The sequence below is a fragment of the Simochromis diagramma genome, unplaced genomic scaffold (assembly GCF_900408965.1).
Source record: "Simochromis diagramma unplaced genomic scaffold, fSimDia1.1 OVJJ01000603.1, whole genome shotgun sequence".
In the NCBI taxonomy this organism is placed as follows: domain Eukaryota; kingdom Metazoa; phylum Chordata; class Actinopteri; order Cichliformes; family Cichlidae; genus Simochromis; species Simochromis diagramma.
In genome coordinates this window covers 421,732-444,731 of record NW_024387414.1, presented here as the reverse complement: position 1 = coordinate 444,731, position 23,000 = coordinate 421,732, and the positions used below count along the sequence as shown (strand labels likewise).

Below are 23,000 nucleotides of genomic sequence, written 5' to 3'. Positions count from 1 at the left end.
CTTAGAGAACATGCAGGTTTTTATGCACAAGCCTGTGGACATGTGCATTTATTTATTTATCATTAACTGTCAGTGTCTCACTGCTGGAGTTAAAATAATGTTTAGGGTTAAATTAACACATAAAAATTCACATTTATTTAACCTTTAACCTTCATCTGAAACCAGGACCACCTTCCTTCTGGCTCTAAATATGTTTTGATATTTAGAGCCAGAAGATGTGAGCTGTGAGGACACGGGATCCCAACCTTCGATCCGAGCTAGCATCAGTCAAACATAATGTGGAAAACATGAACCAACAAACACTTAAATAAACGGCTCACACCGACAGGAAGCGGGGACGACCAGCAGACGGCAGACAGCAGAATCACTCCCGTGATTTTTCTTCTAAAACAGGGCTGTCAAACATGAGGCCCGGGGCCAGAATCGGCCTGCCGAAGACTCTAATCTGGCCGAGTTGACAGCTTTGGAAAATAAGAAAACATTTTAAGTTTGTTTTTCCTACTGATAACAGTCAAATGATGAAAAGGTTCCTGTGTTTTTTCTACTGCTATATGAATATTTTTTAATTGGACTATAGTTAAATATAAATAATTAAAGGACATTTTCTGTGACTTAACAGAAACTTACGGTGTGTTCACACCGAACGCGATAGACACAACCAAAAACGCGCCAGACGCCCCTAACTTGACGCGTGCAAATTTGCACCTCGACGCGTGTCCAACGCAAATTAATTGCATATTGCATATTTTGACGCGCGTGAACCGGAAATGTGGGAGGAAGTTGTGCCAGTTGATTAGCCTTTCCTCCATATTGAATGAAGTATGAAGGGCTTTGGCTGGACCTGCCCCTTTGACCTAGGTCAGAGCCACGTCACCAGGCTCCTGATTGGTTGTCGCGGCGTGAATTGACGCTGGAGTTCAGATTTTTCCAACTCGAGCGGTAGACGCGATACACGCGTATACACAAAATGCAACACAAAAACTGGCGAATAAAAATACGCGCGTCAAACGCGCCCGACGCGCCCGACGCGCCCGACGCGCTACTTTGACGCGCGTTTTCTCGTCGCGTCAAACGCTTCTGAATTTTCGCAGGACCCGCAATCGCGTGTCATCACGCTTTTCCATTGACATGTATACTTGACACTTTGGTCGCGTCTATCGCATTCGGTGTGAACACACCGTTACTGTTTTGTAATTACGGCACCGTCTGGCCAATGAGCTACCAGGACGGTTTGTTATTTTACACATTTATTTATCATAATTTAAGCCCGAAGAGTCATGCTGACAGATTTCTTTCTTTGCAGCATTTCTTTATCATGAGAGAAACTGAGATGTGCTGTTCTTTTCTTTTTCTTATAATCAGATATCTGAAGAATTAAATGTGCAGCTAAACACTGTTGTACAAGTAGAGTTTCATCACTTTGGCCCACAAATTGGCCCTTCATGTAAAAGTTCACGAGTCCCTTATAATGTTGTTACAATAAAATATTCCGTTAATAAATGATTCAGTTATTCCATATTTACAGCAGCTGAAAAAGCAACAATAATAACAGGAATAATATTAACAGTAGCAGTAATAATAATAATTCGACACATATTGAGGTTGTGTTATTGTCACGTGACAGATGAAGGCCTCAGTGCAGAGGGAGGTCACTCCACCGCAGCGTCCAGCCAATCACAGAGCAGGCTTCTGATACACCTTCTCATACACCTCGATAAAGAAGGCAGAGCGTGTTCATGTAAACGTACAAATTCAGTAACTTTGTTCACATTTTTCAGAGTACTGAAGTGAAAGCTTTGTGTGTATGAGGATCTGTTAGCTAAATTCTTCCACTCAGTGTGGAGCTGATGGGCTTCAGTCCGCATGATGTTTACACACAGTTATGTGGTTAGTGAGTGTGTGCGAGCACGCAGAGCCCGGTAGTGGTCTCCATCGTCTCCCGCACGCCGGGTTCGAACCTTAATAAGCTCCCGTGTTGGCAGAAAGACAGAAAATGGCTTCTCACACTTCAATTTCACGCATATTTTCTTTGAGGCTAATGAGAGCCTTAAACACAGCCAGACTTCAGGCTGACATTTGCACACACAGTGCCACCCTGTCACTGTGGATGAAATCCTACCTGCCTCTGTGTGTGTGTGCTCGGTGGGTCTATGAACACATTTAGATGCTGCTTGGGTCTTCAGCTGATATCTACCTGTGCTGAACCGGTTCTGCTCCTGTGTAGGGCTGCAGGTCTCTCACCTCTCAGCGTAATTTCACTGTGTTTTTCCCGTGTTCCTGCTGCACATCATCAGATTGATGGTGATACAGTTCCTATTTAATCACGCTCGATCCACAAAAAAATCTGCCTAAATAAACACTTGAAAGGAGCTGCACATCTTGTCAGCATTGTTGTCATCTCCCATGAAGCCTAAACAAATATACCTGCCAGGTTTCTTACCTCGCCAAGAGGCGTCACAAAATGGACGTCCGAGGTAATTATAGAGCCGCAGATGTGGAAGGGAAACTCTGTGGGAGTGAGTGTCGCTCTTTATACTTTCATATCCCATGAGGAGGAAGAGGATGGAGCACCGCTGCTCTCTGTTTTTTAATCTAACACTGAGTGGATGAAACTGATTTTCAGTTTGCCGCTTGACAGAACGCGCGCATCTCTGCGTTAACGGTCATCTGCAGAGCACTTGAAAGATTTTATTCGTGAGAGGTTTTTTCTTTCCAGCATGTTTTAAAAGAGACTGTCATCATCATCATCATCATTATCTGCTTTTTTGTTATTAAACCTTAAAGGGGACACAAAACACTGAACCTATAAAGGCTAATTTACCCCACTGAGCCTTGCTCTGATGGACTGACATGGATAAAAAAACATGCGTAGCGCCATCTTCTGTCAGTACGTGACGTCATGTGGTTGGTTGGTTGCGGCTAATAGACCTGCATTAGTTTGTGTTCGCTAACTAGTGACAGGATCGATAACTCAGAGGAAAATAAGGACACTGAAACTAAACATCACTGTAGTGCTGCAACAATGAGTTCATGTTAAACCAGGATAAGCTGTCTACTTTACTGTCTGTCGCTTTAGCAGGAAGTAGCTGTTCGTTGTTTGGCTAGCTGCACTCATACAGGAAAATCCAGCTGTTAGCCGTAATGTTCAGGTATGTAAAGCACTTTATAAATGAGGACTGTGGAGGAGAGCCTTTGATTTTGTTTTGATTGGCTGGAGCTCACAAACAAGTGCTTTGAAAAGCAGGTGGGTGGGGCTTCCCCTCTCTATGATATCATCCAGATCCAAGAGTAGAAAAAACAGTCAAAGATCGAATGTTTAAAGCAGCCTTAGCTTTTAGCTCACTGCACGTACACTGGCCTCGTTATTAGAATCTCTGGTCATGTTTAACACGAATATTTGCCATTGAAAGAGATGAGACATAGCAGACCACCGCCCAGTGTCAGGTTCATACCACAGCTGCTCTACATTAACAGTACTGGTTAATTATGTTTCTGTAATGGTTAATCCACCAGTCTGTGAGAGCTCTTCAGCCAAAATCATATTTTTAACTGTGATTACTGTCTTTATCTGTGAATTTTCATATTTAATGTGTGACAAGAAGCAGAAAAAATAATCAAGTGCATTAATATTATTTAACCAAATTACATTTAATTACAGTTACCTACATTTCTGAACAGAAAAATCTGTTTTAGTGCTCAAATATTCTGCTTGATTCATTTTATTACATTTTAGGACAAATTCCAGCGTGCCAGCTCAAATTTGGGTATAAAGACACAAATTCAGTTTATATGTGGTGAATATATTTTTCAGTCTTAAACCTGTTTTTGACAGATTTCTAAAATATGAGTGTTTTTATGACAGGCGGTCTAATAAATTGTATATGACAGGAAGTATGAAGTTCAGCTTTGAGCTTTTTTCAGATAAACTTGACTTAGATGTCTTTTTAGTAGACTGTAGTGTAACAACTCATTTGAATGTGAAGGACTCAGGATGAAATGTCTGAGTATGCCTTAAGTTTGGAGATGCTTCGCTTTCGGCTCCATTGATTCCTCCTGTGCATTTCCAGCTACTTCTTTGATTTTATCAGTGAGAGAATAACAATCATCAATATAAGTAATAATAATAAGAAGAGCATTAATATAAGAACTCGCAACTGTCAGCATATTCCTCGATGGAGATTGCTTAGAATGGACATAAATGTACGAAGACGTGGAAAAACTACAGCGACAAATATGTTCATAAAGCACCATGACACGACCATTAACTACATTTTTTACTAGCGCAGTAATGATGTAATGTTTTTCTGTACTAAATTCAGTAGGTTGGTACTCACATTACAAAGGTTCTTCTGTTATCTGACGCTGGGTGGATAGGAAGAACAAAAGAAATCCGATTTTTTTTCTTTCTGCACTCACGCTACAATCAGCTGATTTCAGTTTGGTCTTTTCAGGAGCGGCAACATGACCATGACTATTGTTTTAAATGCACAAAAGGACAAGAGCTTGATGTTATGTGGAAACAGAAACTGATGTTTATACCGCTAACAACATCATAGACAGCATGCTAATGCTGTGCTAGCTAACGCTATGCTAGCCAAGAGCCCAGAGTGATGTTAAAGCCGAGCATATGAAGACTCCAGCCCAGCAGCCAGAGCCTGAACTTCAACAGGTAACAAACTGAAGAGCTGTACAGTACAGCCATACAGTAGAATCACCATGACGACCACATTAAAGTCTCTTTGCGCTGGTTTCCATCTTTGTTTTGTGGATCTACGAGCGTTCATACTAAGAGGAAGATCAGGCGTACAAAGTAGGATAGAGATTTGCGTTGGTGTGTGCGACTGTAGCGTGTAGGTCTATATTGTTCATTGGTAATTATGACACAATGCATTTCAGCTTGTTTAACAGAGAAACCCGAAAGCAGCGTAACAAATGACTTTGTCTGACAAGTAGTTAAGTAACATACTGCATTACTTTTAAGAAAACTACGACTAATGTAAAACAGATAATGACCCCAGCACTGATGGGTGGAGGGTATTTGTTGTCCATTTTGAGATGACTTTATGGCCTAACGTTACAGACTAATCATGGCCAGCGTTGCTAAGTCTGCGCTCGATGGCTAACCTTGCTTTCTTGGTAGCGTTGTCGATAGCAGATACAATCCGAAGTCAGGAGATCGCCGCGCCAGTTTCCTTCAGCGGCTTTGTGATCCATGAGACCGAGCTCCTTTAAGGCACCAGGATAACAGACGAGGCTACAGGGAAGCGCCACAACCATGGTTTCTGTTTGCATGTCTGAGACTGTGTGTGTGTGTGTGTTTGTCTCCCACACGCCCGCTGCTGCCACTCACTGTAAACTAGTCTGCAGTTCGTCACAGACAGACGCTGACACACTCCCGGTCTAATGTGCTCATTAGGGACTGCACAGCACACACATAATTGATAGCCACGACACACACAGTGCACACACACACGCGCATTATTGCAAAAAACAGTTTCCGTTTTTAATGCTGCAGTAGAAAACAAGGTTATATGAAGTCATATAATGGGGTTCATTGTCAAGAACAACAACAACAAAAAACAACAGAAGGAAGTGAAAAGACGACCGGCACAGAATGCATAACGGTGTCTGTGCTGTTTACATGCCCATATTTTACACATAAGTATTTTTTCTTCTTCTCTCTCCACTCTGGCAGCTGTCAGTTACTTCAGCAAATTAACTGCCAAAAATGCAGCCGAACCTGTCACTCAGGAGGTTAGCGTAGCCATGGTTACCTTTCATATCCCAAAAAGATAAAGCTGCAGAGGAATCATGGCCGACTAATTAGACAGAAAAAAAAGGAAAAAAGAAAAGGCATTCAGCGATATGAAACAACCCAGAGTGCTTATAAATAACAGTTTACATGTGAAACATCTTCATAAAGGAACATCTTTTTGTACAGCCTCAAATATCTTCTCACTGTTCGTTCACGTGTCGGATAAAAAGAGTCTTTAACCCTTTGAGCACGAGTCAGGAATAAAAAGATTCACCTGTTGTCCTTCATTTGCTTTCTCCCTTTGTTTCTGTATCCTTTGATTAAATAACACATTTATAAAACTATTGTGCAAAACAATTTATTTATGTCTTCATATACTGTGCACCAGCAGATAGTCATAGTCCTTTAAATTAAAAATATAGAAACAATGCATAATTTAGACAGGATAAGTCATATGTCTTATGTACATATTTTACACAGACCTGAATTAATAGCGGCCCCTGATCAATGAAAGTAAATCTTTTTTTTTTCTTTTATTCACAAAGCTGCGATATTTGTGTCACATCCTGTGAGATGAGGATCCCGCATCGGGCGGAGGATCTGCTTGACTCGACATTTTCTTCGCTTGGGACGTGACGCGTGTCTAATTTTCACGAGGGCCTCGATAAATTTCCAATCTCTAATCTCAAGTCGACAGTGTTTGGATGTCCGGTGCAGAAATGCTTTGACGTACTCAGAGGGTTAAATTTTAAATGCTGCCTCAGCACCAAAAACAATGAAACAGAAGACAGAGCAGTCAGGAGTGAAAAGAGAAAACAAACCATGAAAAGGGCACCAGGTTTAGCTCCAGAAGGTTCAACTAAACTTTGTTTTTTTTATGCATGCAGCTTATCACACCTCAGTGATGCCAAAATATAAAAACAACAGAAATCCATTTACACAAATCTCAAAATACAAACACTTTGTTTTAGAGCTCTTTTTTTTTACTTCATATACTGCCCCATCAGCCCCCACCCAATCCCCGCCCTTAAAAAAAATGAACGTCTGCGTGAAAAGTCAGTCTACATCATACATAATAAAATTAAAAAACTTCTACAACACAAAATGTAAAACCATGTGCCGAAACTCAGAGCAGTAGTTGCATGGCATCTTTGTGCAGTCCTAACGCTTAAGGCGTCCTTCGTCATCGTTTCTCGTCTGTCAGAGACGGCGAGCAAGCCGGTGCTACTGTTTGTCCAGCTCGCACACATACATGAGGTGATCCTCTGGCGACTTCCCATGAGTCTTACTCAGGTGAAGCTTGACCGCGTGCTTGCTCGCAAATGTCCGATTACACAGTTTGCACTGATAAAGGGCGCCGCTGTCGTCGTCCTCGGGAGAGGGCAACGGCGATTCGGAGGAGGGCAGAGACGTGGTTAAGGATGAGGACAGGGAGATGGGTAAGGAGGACGGGATGGATGTGGGGAGTGAGGATGGCAAAGGGTGGCTGGACGGGTGGAGGTTGGAGAACAGTTTCTCAGACAGTCCTTTGGTATGGCGTTGGTGGTGGTGTTGCTGGGAGATCTGGCTGAGCAGCTGCTCCCCAGAAAGCTTCGCCAGGTCTCGCAGGCGAAAGCCCAGGTGGGATTCTAGGTGGCTGACGTAGGTGGATGGCGAGCGAATCTGAGAGGCGCAGTCACTGCAGAAAAACACAGGGTGACCAGAATCCAGGTTCTTCAAGAACTTTGTGCCACCGGTTCTCCTCAGCTGGTACTTGACATTTGCCAGCCAATGGGATATGGTTGTCATGGACAGACCCGTAAAGCGAGAGATATGCATTCTTTCCTGTGGGCTCAGGTCCGACATCATGTACTTGCCGTCATTTGTTTGTCTGAGACTGGAAGCAAACTGGGCCTGTAGGATGAGGAGGTGCTGAGGGTTCCAGTTAGACTGGCGGCCTTTACGCTTCTGGGCAGGCGAAACATCTTCGGTCTCTTCCTGCGTGACGCCGTCGATGTCAGAGCGCTCGGACTGGCTGGTGGGCGTGGAGGACTTGGACACAGCCTGGCTTTCTGTCAGGTTCCTCAACATGTCTGAGATATCTGAGAGGGCGTTTTCTCTCAGAGGTGACGTGGACATGAAGGAAGCTACTGCAGCTGAGGCTTTGGTCATGCTGATGGTGGAGGAGGGAGACACCGAGGATGGGGTGGAAGTGGGGGAGGAGAGAGATGTCGACCCCAAAGAGTTGCTGCTTTTGTCTGCATTTTTTCCTTTGGTAAGGTCTATGGGTTGGTCGTTGTTCAGATGCTGCTGGTAGAAATATCGCTCGAGGTGCTCGCTACCGGTCTTTTTGGTCTGTGCTGGTGGTGTAGAAGCGGCCACTGCTGCTTTCTCAGCCAGGCTGTTGCTCATCTTGAACAGCATGCTCATTGGGTCCAAGGAGGGCAGGGCCGGCTTGGCGGCCTTCCCCAGGTGCACGTTCATGACGGACTGCAGCGCACTCAGAGGGTTCACAAACGGCTGTTCTGGAGGCGGGTGATCAGTGATGATGGCTGTGCTGCCACACGCAGAGGTGGGTGGGGGTGAGGTCACGGCAGCGGACTCTACACCATTCTCTGCCGTCTCCTTTGTAGAGACATCCCCGTTTGCATCTCTGTGGTTGGGTCCATTTTCTTCTTCTGCACTTGCATTCTCAGGGGTCTTACTGCCTCCTGGTTGGCTTTCTTTGGGGGACTCTCCTCGGGCTGACTCCTCTGCCTCGCTGTTGCACGGTGAAGGGGTGGTGCGCCTCAGAGGAGAGCCCCTCACAACAGCAGCCGGCTCCCTCATTTTCTCCTCCACCTTGGCCACCTTCTCTGTCACTTTCTTGACGAGTTCCTCCATAGCATGGAAGTTGTTTTTAGGTAGTGGAGAGGTCTGGCAGCTAGGAGGCGAGATCAGCGGCTGGTTCTTGGCAGTGGGGGAGAGGATCTCCCCTCCGGGGAACATGTATTTCAGTGGGGAGCTCTTTCCAGAGGTACCCAGTGAAAGCTTCATGATGTTTGGTAGCTGGTAGGCAGCGTGGATGCTGGGATATCCTCCCCAGCTGGGAGCTCCATTCTGGGCCTTGTTGATGGCTGAGGTCACTGTGTTCTCCAAGGACTTGAGGATATCAAGACCCCCCTTTGGACTTTCCTCCAGATCCTCCTCAGTCAGATAGCTATACTTTGAAGTGATATCAAACTTTTCCTCAACCTCCTCCTCACCTACGGCCTTCTTCTCCTTGCTCACATTGTTAACATTGTTCAAAATGGACTCTGCAGTGCACTCCTCCTCCTTCGCCTCCTTCTTTATCTCCACAACCATAGGAGTGGGGGAGATGCTGGTCGGAGGAGGCACCGGGGCAGGTGGAGGGGAGAAGGTGGTAGCAGCCAGGGGGACCGACTGCACCTTCTCTTCAGCTGCTGAGTTTGACCTCGGTGCCTGGGCGGATGCCTCTATGATCGGTTTGCCTTTCTTAATCGCAGAGTTGGTGACTTTGATGAAATGTCCTGTCACCATCATGTGAGCCGTGAGCTCCTGCAGCGTGTCGTGAGAGCTGCCGCACTCCATGCATTTGAGGATCTGTGATTTCCTGGATTCGAACTGCCAGGCATAGCTGGCACCATTTTGGTGTCCATAGCGGTTGTTGGGCGTGATGTAAGGGTTGGTGACCTTTTGGAGTATATCGCCAGAGTCATTGAGGGAGGTAGGCTTTGGTGTGGCGCCTCCATTAGAGTCTGGCGAGCTGGGGATGTCCAGGTCAAGAGGGGCTCTCTTTCGAGCAGAAGAGATAATCTTAGCTGTCACAGGTGTGACAGGCTCTTTCAGAGGCACTTTCTGGTAGTGTTTCGTCTTAATCATGTGGACACTCAGGTCCTGAAGGGATTCAAAAGAGTGTCCACAGTACATGCACTTCAGAACCTTCTGCGCGTCCTCCTTCCCTTCCATCTCCAGCAAAGATCGTTTCCTAGGTTTGGACCACCGTTTAGCTCCCTCGCCATCCGTCTCGTGGTTATCATCACGGTAGTGGCCCGTCTCATTCATGTGCACCGTGAGCTCCACCAGCGTGTCGTATGCTGCGCTGCAGTCCTTACAGCGGAATTTGCTGGCACCAGTGAATATGGAGCCATAGAGCTTGGAGCTCTGCCGGTAGAGCTGGACGGTACTGAAGAGGTTGGGTTCTGTTGATGGGGTGCTCACTGCCACTGTAGGATGTTGGACCAGCGCCATCCTGTTGTGGTGGTTCTGGGAGACCTGCTGGAGGGTTTTAGCCATGGCTGTCTGGTGCCAGTCGTAGCCTCCGCTCCCACAGCTGCTGCTACTGCTGCTGCTGCTGCTGCTGTGGCTGCGGGGGGGGCTTCTCCGCTGGGGGCTGGCTCAGGTTCAGGTTTAGGGTGGACCAATAGGAATTGGTCAGAAAAGAGGTGTAAATGGCCTTCATCTTCTCCAGGCTGTCAGCAACAGAGCCTGTTGCTGCTAATATGGCCTCTTCGCCAGCGACAGTGGCGGCAGCGTTGGCGGCGGCCATCATGGTAGAGGAGGAGGACGGCGACAGGGCGTTGGAGGGATCTTTAGAATGGAGGATGTCGTCCTCATTTTTAAGTGAGGAGCTATCAAAGTCAGACATTCTGTCACTGGTTTCGCTCAGATGGGACTCGCTGTCCAGCTCCTGACCAGAGAAGTCAGCGGCGTTGGGGGAGTCACGGAAGCCCGGCCGGTCCTTGAAGAGGAAGTCCTTGTCTGGACACAGGAGTTTGGCAGCGGGCTCTTCCCCGTCCTGGGCCGAGTCGTCTCCATCCAGGTCTTCATCCAACAGAGCTGCTTCCTTCTCATCTTCAGGGACGTATGCTGCGAAATGAAGAACAAAGACAGAGAGAGATCGGTTAGACCTACCACAGGAGGAGGATTGTATTAGTCTCAGAGTTGATTCATCATGATGAAAACTCTTCTGACTAATGTGATTTTTGAAACGTGTTGCTAATATTTCCCTGAATAGCTAAAGGATCAAACTCCAGTCCTCGGCGGCCGCTGTCCTGAAACTTTTCCATGTATCACTGCTGCAGCACACCTGAATAAAATTAGTACGTCATTAGCAAGACTCTAACGAACTTGACTGCATGCTGAGGTGGCAGTTCAGCCACTTGATTCATGTTACAGCAGCTCACGAGTGAATGAACATGGTGCAGTAAAAGTACTTTTAGAAGTACATTTTTCCAAACACTTACATTTATTTAAATGAGCAGTTTGGGGGTTGCCACACCAGCATGCAGTCAGTTTTATTCAGGTGTGTTGCAGCAGGGACGCATGGAAACGTTTCAGGACAGCGGCCCTCGAGGACTGGAGTTTGACACCCCTGCTTTAGTGTGTGTGAGGGGCACATGCATCATGATGGGCGTGTGTTGCTTTGAATAAGGATAAATGAAATGTTTGCATCGTGTACATGGCCTGACTGGTTTCTCTGAAGCAGCAAACAAATAAATGCAGCATATCTGTGAGCGAAACAGCCTCGATCTTCAGGACATCTTCTGAACCTGTTGAGAGGCAGCATGAGCCGACGGCACGGGCTTCACACTTTGTGCAATCGTTCACAGATGAAGGATTTACTCCCATAAACGGGACTCGTGCTTGCACTGACATTGTTTTCTCATTGGAACCGAGTCAGCACCCCGCCCCTCCTCCCTCCACCCTCAGGTCTTTGTTCTGCACAAAATCAGCGGGAGACAGGCGGAGAGAGAGACGGAGGATGGGAAGAGAAAGATGAAGTGAGGGAGAGGCGAAAAATGTCTCTTCAAACACAACTTGCCACCTTATTCTTCTCAAGGGGCAACAGCTTGAAATTAAAACTAAATTTGAAATTAATGAAGCACATTCTGGCGGTGGCATTCGTTTCTGAAGTAATAAATTACTTGTATCAACCTCGGAGACAGCGGTTCCTGTCTGTCAATTAATATGTCTTACGCTTCTTCTGCAGACTCTAATGCATTCCCTAACAGACACACTCGCCATTTAAATTAAGCACGCATGTTCACTCATTACACCGCTCAGCCCTCGCCTCCTCGTAAATAAAAAAAATGTATGTACGTTTCCCTGCGACAAATCTCTCCCCGCAAAACCCATTTGCTTCAATTACAGAAGATTAGAAAAAAGTTTAGAGTTATTATTTACAGTTTAGCTGCAGGGAGACGGCTCGAGGATCTCCATTTATATTCAAATCCCTCCAGTTTAAGAAGAATACAGTGGAAATCACACAGAGAAGAGATGCATCAAGACAAATCACACTGTCGCCTCTCCATGCAGCTACCAATGTTTTCTTTGGTTAATAAGTCCATCGGAGGGGAAGCAGATGAGCAACGCTCGCGCTGTGCACGTCGAGCTGAGCGTGCTTGCACGCGCACATGCAACAGATACAGAAGGAGAGGGTGTGTGTGTGTGTGTGTGTGTGTGTAACGGGCTGTCACTCGCCCATCTGACCTGGCGTGTAAGCACAGGAAATGCGTCTGTAACCACAATCCACCGCTTTCACAGACACAAAGGCTACGTTCACACTGCAGGCGAAAGCGACTTTTTTGACCCTCTGCGACCCATCTATCCCATCATGCTATGACAGCGTGAACGGCACAAATCCGATATTTTTAAATCCGATCTGGGTCACTTTCGTATGTGGTCCTGAATCCGATACATATCTGATGTTGTAGAAAGCGACTGCTGTTTGAACGGTCATGTCGCATTAAATCCGTCTTTTACGTCACTGACACAAGACAGATGCCAATTATCAGCGCCGGAGAAGACATCACGAACGCTTCCATCCAGTACAACTGTTGGGAAGACAACGTTGGAGAAACGTGAACATTTTCTTTGTACTGTATAATCTGCAGATTCTGACAGAAATCTGCAGCTATCCTTTGAAGCAGCGCTCCTCTAAAACAGCAGTAAGGATCATTATTAGGCCAAATGTAAATAACAAAATAACTTTAACTTAAAGCAAAGTTGGGAAACGTAAAGTCCGAAGTCTTTATATTGAGGCCATCAGTCAAACATACTGTGTGCTCTGGGTGTAAACAGAGCGCGTTGCGTGTGACGTCTTCTTTTGCGCATGCGGCCACTTTGAGGGTTCACACTAGAGCGCGTTTACTGTCGCATTTTGTTTGTAGTGTGAACGAGCAGACAAAAAAAATCGGATTTGATGAAAAAAATCGGAATTGAGCATCAAGACCTGCAGCGTGAACGTGGCCAAAGAAACGAGCTGCCGCAGACACCGTCAGAGGTCTGGTCCCACCGTCTCTGAGCTGATTATTCTAGCCAATAAGGTTACGTCCCCATGCTGTCTGTTCAGCAAAGACTGGACACAGTGGGGGAATGACACTGAGAGAGTGGTCGGTTGTGCTTTAACCGAATCTTGCCATAGCTCAGATGGTTTTAACAGGTTTTTGTTGAGCAGGAAAAAAACCACCGAAACCGGAGCAAAGTGACACAAACAAAACTTCCTGCCTGGAATACCTGCACGACCTGCTGGCATCGTGTGTGTGTATGTGTGTGTCTGTAATGTACGTGCGTGTACTGCATCAGCAGTGAAACAGAGAGGAGTCTTTGTCATTGTCAGGCTCCTGTTTGCCGTCGGCGATGATACGACACTGCCGTGGGATAAACAGATGTAGAGAGACACAGATATCCCCGAGCCATCACGCGCGCACACACACACACTTCCTGTACGTACTGTATGCACTGCAGTGTAACAGCTCTGTGCCTCGAGGCGATCTCTGGAGTTTGTTTTCAGGATCCACCTGAAAAGCTTTAAACGCGTCACGGCGAGCGCTTTAAACCCGTACGGTCACCTGACCTCTCACCGACACTACGTGCAGTAACGGTGCCCTTTGTTGCAATAAAGCAGCTGTGTATTTGAATGCGTTTCGTCTCTCAGCCTCCTTGGCTCTCCCTCCGTCTGTCTCGAGCCGCCACTCGTGCATACGAGCACTCACCATCTGCTGTGAATCAGCCCAAACGACAGCTGTGTAAGAGAACCGTGCAGAGCCACAGCAGCCCAGAGCGCTCATCGAGGCCAAACGTGAGCACGTGAAACCGCATTACGGCGAGCCGCCTCTGAGAGAATCCGCGTCTCTGTAAAGTACACAGCTTTTATTGGAAACCACGTTTTAGTGGTGAAAGTGTGGAACAAAGAGCAGAACTGCAACAAAGGCAATGAGATTTGAAGATCAGTGGTTCTTCCTCGTTTAAAGGCTTTGTGTTGCTAATGTTTGTGGTTCTTCCAACGGTTCCTCCTGGATTCTCCTGGAGTCTCTGAGCAGTCCCTCAGTCTTTCAGCCCGAGTTTTATCCTAACACGCAGCCTGCAGGAGGTCCAGATGTTCTTGTGCAGCACCTCTGATGAGTTAGCTGAGTCTGTGCTCTATCTGATGGAAAGGCTGGAGACAGGTGAGCAGCTCTAAGATGATACATCATCTCAGTGGCAGGAAGTGAATTATGAACTTCTCTAAATTTCTCAGCAGGAGATGTTTAAAGACATGACGTCGATTCAGATTTGTACTATCCAAAGTCCTTCAGGCCTTCACCTTCACACAGACCTTCACCTTTCTTAAGACCAAAGTTTAAATGCAGCATCTGAAAACTTCCTCATGTATACTGAGAAAGACTTTTACAGTCACTCTGCTTCTCTGTGACATCACACTGTAATATTTTCATCGTGTGTACGGCATGTGTGAGGGGTCAAAAATCCTGCAGCTCTGATTTTACTGCAGGTGCATCAGCCATGTACACCAGAGAGGAAGGAGGAGGAGGAGGGAGGAGTGAAGTAAAAAATGAGGACACACACGCTGAGATGATCCCCAACGCTGCTGGCTCGGGCTCGACTGTGACCCAGGATACTGAGATCAGTACGCACGCATACACACTTATACCACGCTGCAGTGCGAGGAGGCAGGGTCAAACACACCAGGTATGCAGGTGCTCTTTTAATTAGCAGAGCAAGCTGCAGATGAAGGATCAGCAGGGTGGAGAAGCTGGTTTGATCTGAGAGGAGAAAAACAAAATTTCCACAGGACTCCAGAACTGAACTCCAAAGCGCTTCAACGGGAAATACGGCTCACAAAGCAAAGTGTGGTAAAGCTATGATCTGATCCTCGAGTGTGCGACGGCTCGATTTTAAAGTGCTGAATCTGCTGCACACAAAGAGTTTGCTTCCCCACATCCCATCCACAGGGTCATGTCCGTGTGCCCGTGGACCAAACGTTCGGAGTTTGGGTGCAATGAATCATTTCGTCCTCTTCTTTGGGTTTTACTCCCAAACTTCAGTCGAATGGTTGTTCGTGTCTCTTCATAAACTGAAACCGCTCAGCAGGGTCAGACAAAAACAGTGGGCTGGGTGGAAGTATTTCCTCTAAAGCAGGGGTGAAACTTAAGGCCAGAGGGCCAAAATCGGCCCGGCCAAGACTAATCCGGTCCACCAAGCAGCTTTGGAAAATGAGAAGGATGACATACATTTTTGGATTTTTAAATGCATTTAATAAGTTTTTTCAGCTTTTCTGGCTGATAAAGACGCCCCATGGTCTACACCACAGTGACTAAGTAACAGATCAACAATTAAAGGACAAAAAAGTCTTTTTCTGTCATTCGGACACATTTCTTTCAATAACGACATCAGCATTTCTTTGTGTGTGTAGTTGAACTCCATCGTGACAGAAAGAGGAGTTTCCCCCGTCCTCAGGATCAAAGCGGGGTGTGTGTGGCGCTCGATGAAAAACGGGTGGACGTCGCCACCCTAATCAGTCTGTAAACACGCTGCAGACAGGAAACGCTCCTCCAGCTCGTCCCTTTCACAGCGACGGGAGCACGACTGTCTCTGTGCACCGACACCAACGGCTTTTTCGTTCCTGGCTCCTTGTCTCAACACAAAGCATTAACCTCCTAGGACCTGGCGTCCACATATGTGGACATCACATTTTTTGTTATTTAGACCAAAATACTCAATTGTGCTCTACAAGGGCCTGATACCCACTTACGAGGACATTATGCTGCTACTGTTCTATCAAAATGTTAAACAAATATCCTCATATGTGGCTCTCATTTTTCTTAAAAACAAAAATAAGGTAAAAAAAAAATCTGGTAATTCTTTGTTTTTACACTCATCGGGCCCCAATTAGCCAAAATATCAAAGAGAAATTAAAAATGCTGCCGTGGAAGAGTTCGGGTCTGAGGAGGTTAATGTGGTGACGGTGGAACTTTAACCATCTTTTCCTGAAGCACGTTGAGCGGCTTTAATGCCTAAAACTGATCCAGCCACACGTTTAGCCCCCTCCAGCCTCCTGACATCGAGTGTTGTCTCTCAGTGAACAATACCGCCTAACGACACGGTAACGAGACACGGCTCGGGGAGCACTGCTTCATGATGATCACGTCCTGCCTCACGTCTGTCCCTCCGCAGTCAGCAGAGCAGCCACGTTAATGAAGTTAATTGAATCCACGATCAATAACGCTTAATTATAGTGATCTGAAATGCACAGACAAATTGGTGGGATAGCCCTTCTGCACGTGCACTCAGGGTGGTTAAAGGGGCATGGCTACATGCAGTGAGTGCCCTAAAGTGGCGAGGCGTGCCATTGATCCCTCAGGCGAGACTGATGGAGTCATGGAGTCACACCATCAGCAGAGCTACAATCAGCCCTCAGACAGGTGAGGAGCACCTGTGGTCTCCAAGCAACCACCAACTGCTGCAGTTCCTCTAGCTATGAGGCCTCATAGCTGCTAGCAGTCTGGAGCAGCATTGGCCGCCAAGCGACAGCGTTCACCTGCATGGACGTCAGCTTGGGGGGTTTCACAGCTGACTATTGCCATGACAACAGCACAGCTGATAAAGCTGTGTAGCTAACGTGCTCTCGGTTCAGCGGTGATCTCAGAGCTTTTGCACTCCGAGAGTGGAAACGTGCACACACACACAGCGAGTGTGGGAAGTTGCTTGGTATCTATTACCTGCCAGTCTGCTCTGATCTCTTTGGACAGCTCTGATCAAAAGATGTCATCCAGTCCACTCGACCCGGCTCGCCGGGGGAGCGTGCGTGCACGTGTGTGTGTGTTGCCGAGTAAATCACAGCGAGGCCTGGGTGTAAATAAAATGACAGGATCACTTTAAGGTTCTGTCAAGTAGGCAGGAGGCGATTATGATAACGCCCGCTCTGTTCCAATGCAAACGGACACACTTAAATTCAGCGGGCATGGGATCGCACCCACGGCGGAGCTTGTTCTCCGCGTCCGCCGCTCTTCTTTAGTCCTCCTCGCCTCGCAGAAATAATGCCTTTCTCTGGTGCTCAGTAGAGCTCGACTTACAGCCTGGATGTAAACACACAGAATGACATCTTCCTGAATGTGGGCATGAAACAAAAGAAGTCCTTCGAATGAATCTGCGCGGCAAACGTGGACGTAAAGAGGCTGAAAGAAGTTCCACGGAGGCAATAAAAGGTGTAAAATGTGCCGAGTTTGGGAGAAAAGAAAAACGGTGCGCAATAAAACTGGAAAACAGCTCTGCTCCGAGGCAATTTAGACTGCAAAACACAAACCATTAAGTTTGTGCATTATCTTTTAATTTAATCTTGAATGATTTATAATCCATCACGCAAGGCTTCAACCATATCCAATTATTCTCTGCTGCTTGATTGACAACAAATGTGATTTATTAAGCTAATAAAAAGTGACGTGCTCTGAAAATAACCAGCGAGACGGACACGCAAACACCTGAGAGATCGATACTCTGCACGTATGTGTGTGACTTTAAAGCCGTGCGAGAAAACCCTTTGAACAATCACGTATGCATCTCTTTACTTAAAAGAGAAATCCGTCTCCATCCAACGCGCTCGCTCTGCAGAAACGTCGGAAATCAAAATGTCAGCCGTGTGACGACTGATGGCTTTTCCTCACGCAGGCCGACTGATTATATTAGACTTTAATTCCTCCGTCCGCGGCTTACGTGTCATCTTAGTCTGCGCTTTATCTGCTAATGTTACGCTCAATCACTTGATATTAATGAAAAACAGAGAGCCAAGCAGTGTGTGTGTGTGTGTGTGTGAGGAGGAGGGGGTTAACGGTCTACAGTTTACATGCATATCAATGTAGGAGTGTGCCATTAAGAAATATTAGCATGTTTACAGCATCACGCCGTGTACGGACTCATTTAGTGAAGCCGACACACACACACACACACACACACATACACTGTGAAACAACAGAGATAATTTTAAATCTGACCAGGAAAGAAAATTACGCACATTACAGAATCGTACGTGTTCGTGACGTAGTGTGGAAAAAACAGGGGTTTGCTGGAGCTGACAGCCATCGACCTCCAGGGCTGACACATGAGCCTGCAGTTCCTCTAATTCTCTGCAGAGGCAGCAGTGAGCAGGTCCTCATGTTAAAGCAGAAACATTTAGAGCCTGTTACAGAGACAGTGTGGTCAGTTTGCATTATTAGGGGCGTGGCCTCTCTGACTGACAGGCAGATGGTGACACAGGTGGCTGTAGCTCCTAGTCAGAGAGTTTGTGCTGTTGGAGCCTTTTGTAGCATTTTTAATGACATCATGTGACCAATAACATGGCTGCTGTGAGGTCACTGGACTAACAGACCATCCAAGAAGGCGGAGCTCTAGTTTTAGGATTTTATGGCTAAGCTAGCAAGCATCAGGGGAGAGCTAAGCTCTTCACCCCAAAAACAAACGGAGGCTTCGCTACTAAGAGGTGACACCATGGTGGAAGGTCCATCTTTGATATGACAGACACAGGGTCATCAATGCATGTGAATGTGTGCATGAGTGACAGGGCAGCGCACGATTAATCGTCATCCTAACATTGAATTTACAGCTGATTTTCCAACAGTTTGGTTTGTGCAGATGATGTGGGAGACTGATCTGGTCCCAGCTCGTTTCCCTGATCGTGACGGGTTCAGATGTTCTTCTGTTCTCCTGAGTTTAACTCCTCCAGCTCTGCAGGCGTCTGCAGATACAGTTCAGGTTCACGCTGCGCTCCTCTCCGAGCTGCAGACACGTTGACACATCATTGCTACGACTCAAAGCAACAAACAGGCGCCATGATTACGAACGCTGATTCTGTTTCAGCTCCAACATGTTTCCTTTAGAAAAGTCTGTGCTGCACTTTGTTCTACAGATGAGTTCCTGACGCCATGGATACGGACTAAACAACATCTCCATCACTCACATCAGCTGTGCAACTCATTTTACTCTCACACGTCTGTCACACACGTGTCCCTGTGATTCAAAGGAAACTAAAGCCACCATGAGTCACCAGAAAGTGAGCTTCCTGTTCTCAGGCAGAAACCGAAGCATGGCTGCTGTATGTTTATGATCAGCTGAAATCAGACATCATCTTATTCTGAACTGTAAGTCATGCAAAGCTATCCCAGCAGAGAGCAGCTGGGGCCACGTTACAGTTGGTGGTGAGTCTCAGAGGAGGACGAACTGCTGAATCCGCTCGGATTTCTCAGGTTTCTCTCTGAATCTGCAGCTTTCCTCTGCAGGATGGAAACACATGGAGGCCGCCCAACTGAAACGATTTCACCTGCTGATCAGCACATCAACAGATCTGTTCACTGACACCTTCATCATATGCAGCAATTAAAAAGAAACCTGAGCTGCAGCTTTAAAAACACGTTAGCATGTTGTTAACATGCCATGTGATGGATCTCCGGTCCACGCTGCCCCTCTTCATCAGTGTGTGTGAGAGGTTTCAGTTTCAAAGCGCTGTGTGTGTGTGTGTGTGTGTGTGTGTGTGTGTGTGTGTGTGTGTGTGTGTGTGTGTGTAGTTTCCAGCGTGGTGGTAAATACACAGACAGCCATGAATGATGTCAGGAAGCAGAGCGCCATTTTTAATCATGTAATGAGACCCTGAAGACCAGAAAACACCAGACCGAGTGCTTTTATGTCACACAGATGATGTCAGAGTGGGACCAGAGTGTGTGTGTGTGTGTGTGTGAGAGAGAGAGAGAGAGAGAGACCAGGCTGCAGGTGAAGCAGTAACACACACAGCTGTGAGAAATGGCGAGCTGGGCTTGACGTCGTCTCTCCGTGACCACAAGCCTTCAGAAAACCATCTGTGGCTCACCTTCAGAGAGCTGACAGTAAGTTAGACTTCTGAACTGCGGAGCCTCTGTCTCTGAGTTAGCCCCATGTTAGCAACACAAGCTTTAACATTCAGAGTTACTGTTTCTACGGCTCGTGTTAAACAAAGACCTGACTTCAGAAATCTAGGTGAGGGACAGGGGAGCTGCCTAAGGTGTTCGGACCTGTTCCTGCAGAGCTCCATACGAATTAAACCGAGCACCACGTGAAAACAAAACGCCGTCTACGATGAACATATCCGCTCACATGGAGGCCTCGGTCCGACGTTCCACTGTCAGGACGATGATCGCTCCTGCAGTCAGGTGATCATGTGACTGCAGGCTTCTCTGTCTGAACGTTTCTACCGTGGGATTACTTAATATCTGAAAAACACCTGACCTGCCACAGCCACGCCGATGTGTTTGTGATATATCGGCGCCAGCATTAATGCTTCCCCTCCCTTGAAATCCCCTCTCTTTCACCAAACCCTGCTGCTGTGGTGCCCTAAAAAGGAGAAAAGAGCTTTCACAGGCTCGTCCACATCGAACTGCACCTCGGGACACTGGGTCACATTTGTCCAGAGGATGCAGAGATTTTTAAATTTGCACCATCAGGAGACGATCTGTGCTCAAACTGAAGAAACGGCATCATTAATTTGGTGTCTGTGATGCTGATGAATGAGACGTTTCACTGAAGAGCTGGACTTCATTTACAGGAAAAAGACTGCTGTAAGTAGTTTTAATTTTATGCTTTGTGCTCTACCAAACAAAACCATCTCCTCCACGATGCTCATTAATTTTTATATACAAATATTTACATCCAGTGTGAAGTTATGATGCCTTAAAGCCTCCAGATGCTCCGTAACTCCAATGTTTCTCCCGCTGGATGTCAGAGTAGACGATCGATCAGATTACTGCTGACAGATGTCACACAGAAGGAAAACAAGCGCCGTACCTGCCCTCTCATGTGGGTGGGTTTTAACCACCTTCAGCACCAGGTGGTCACACGTGGGTCACATGTTGGTCATATGCTCCACCAAAACCTCTAAAGTTTGTGTATCTGTCAAACCAAATCAGTTTAACCCAAAATATGCTGTTGGTTTGGTCTGAATCATCAGGGCTTGCTCGCCTTTAAGTCGCTGTAACCCCACAGCTTTAAGAGAAACCCCAACAACCCTTTGAGCACTCAGCAAGAGAAGGAAGCAAAAACTCTCTTTTAACAGGAAGAAAGAAACAGACGAGCAGGAAAACACAGAGACGCCAAAACAAATGTGTGTGATTGGAGCTTAGTGTGGGAGTTTTTCTTGCGCACCTCCTCACCATAACAGATGATCTGATATCCTCGTGTCGGTGTTGTTCCCACATCATCATAATAAATGTTGTTCCAGGTTTAACATTGCAAGTGACCAATCACATTGTTGTGATGTACTTTTGCAAGCCAAGCCATTCATTCATTTATGAAATTCCAGTGTTGCAAGGACAATATGCACAATGCTTACTGTTTATTAAAGAACAGTATCCTGAAATGCAAAGAATTCAAATTGCTGGATCGGCGGACAGAGGTGGTTTCTCGCAAGTTAAGTAGATTTTTTTTTTACGGTGCTTTTTTCCGAAGTCGCAAAAGTATGACGTCACAACAATGCGATTGGTCACTTGCAATGTTGAACCTGGAACAACATTTATTATGATGATGTGGGAACAACACCGACACGAGGATATCAGATCGTGCTCACCATAACACCAATCCACACGTTAGTGAAACGAGCCCACACGGGAAGCATCGTCGATGGCGAGTCCACGCACTCTGACCACAGTTTGTGTTTCAAACGAGAAAACCTGACAGTGCCCAAGTGTGAAAAACCAAGTAACGCTTAGCTTCATCCATGCCGTGGACTGAGGACTGGACCGACACCAGATCGCCGCATACCCCCGGTTCAAGATGTGACAGGACCAGCGGTAATTTGAACTTTATGATAAGAATTGTTCAGTAATTCCTGAGAAACATTCCTGGTTTGGGTTCAGTCCAGATTAGATTTTTTCAGTGTTCAGACAGAACCAGCTGCATGTGGAGACACCCAACGATCGATCAATAACTCAATGGCTGCTCGTTAACAAATCAAGTGTCCTTTGACTGGGTTGTGCTCATCTAAGTAAAGCAGAGCAGACTGTCATTTCTGTGTGTGTGGTGTTCACTGACACCGAGTAGCACCCAGGGCGAAGCTCGAGGCGAAATCATTCCTGGTGGAGTTACAGAAAGGCAGGAAGCAAAACGTTAAACACTGACTGAAGCTCGGCAACTGACATCCACCTCTGCCGCTCGCTGCATTTCTACACGTGCTCTCTGAGCTTCCTGTGTGAGCGTGTGCCGCTCGGCTCCAACCCCGCCTCCCGGCCTCTGTCTGCAAGGTCACAGGAACCTCCCACAAACGTTCCAAACACAAAGACAGGTTTGTGATTGAATATGAAGGAAATCTGCTGTAGGATTTTTACTGACACGTGTTCGCTGCTGAGCTAACATGAACCACGTCTGCCTGACTCGTGGCAGCAGGCTGGCGGGATCAGAAGGAAGGACTGACTGCAAGCAGAAAATCACACGCTGCTGTGCAGAGGGTTCACCTCGAGGCCACAAAGTCCCACCCATGACACAGCAGTACCTTCTCAGAGAGGTCACCTGCTGATGTGACCACTTCTTATAGAGCATTCACCTCTAGCTCAAACACAGTTCAAAATGTAATAAAACTGAAATACCTTTAAAAAACACTACATGGCAGGATGCAGGCTTGTGCTTGAGTCAGAGTAGTGGGTGCGTCTGCGGTGGACGACCCCGTTGTTAAGGCGGCAGCTCGTTCCCGTCTCAGTGACGAGCCTCAGGCTCACCTACACAAAACCTCCCGATCTTCTACATCCACCTTTCTGAATGAAGGCCATCTTAGTTTGAGCTTCTACAGATGAAGATACAACAAATCATAACTTTAATTCTGAGTTATTGTCCAGCCCACTGTGAACATCTTTTCACCCACTTTGTTACAGTCTGTTGACTTTACGCCACGAAACACTTTCAGTCAACCCAAAATCTCTTTCAGACACGAACACACCCCGGGGTTCCCGTCACACTTTGGAAACGCCGATCACAGACC

At 46.6% G+C, this 23,000-nt stretch overlaps 1 protein-coding gene across 1 annotated transcript in view; it reads right to left on the bottom strand.

Annotated features, from left to right (window-relative positions):
* Positions 1 to 6,780: 6,780 nt before the first annotated feature.
* tshz3b (teashirt zinc finger homeobox 3b) overlaps positions 6,781 to 23,000 on the bottom strand; it is a 29,679-nt gene continuing 13,459 nt past the window's right edge. The window contains 2 exon segments of the mRNA XM_040011695.1: positions 6,781 to 10,111; positions 10,113 to 10,603. Coding sequence (XP_039867629.1) covers positions 6,980 to 10,111; positions 10,113 to 10,603 — 3,623 coding nt within the window. The 3' untranslated portion in view covers positions 6,781 to 6,979.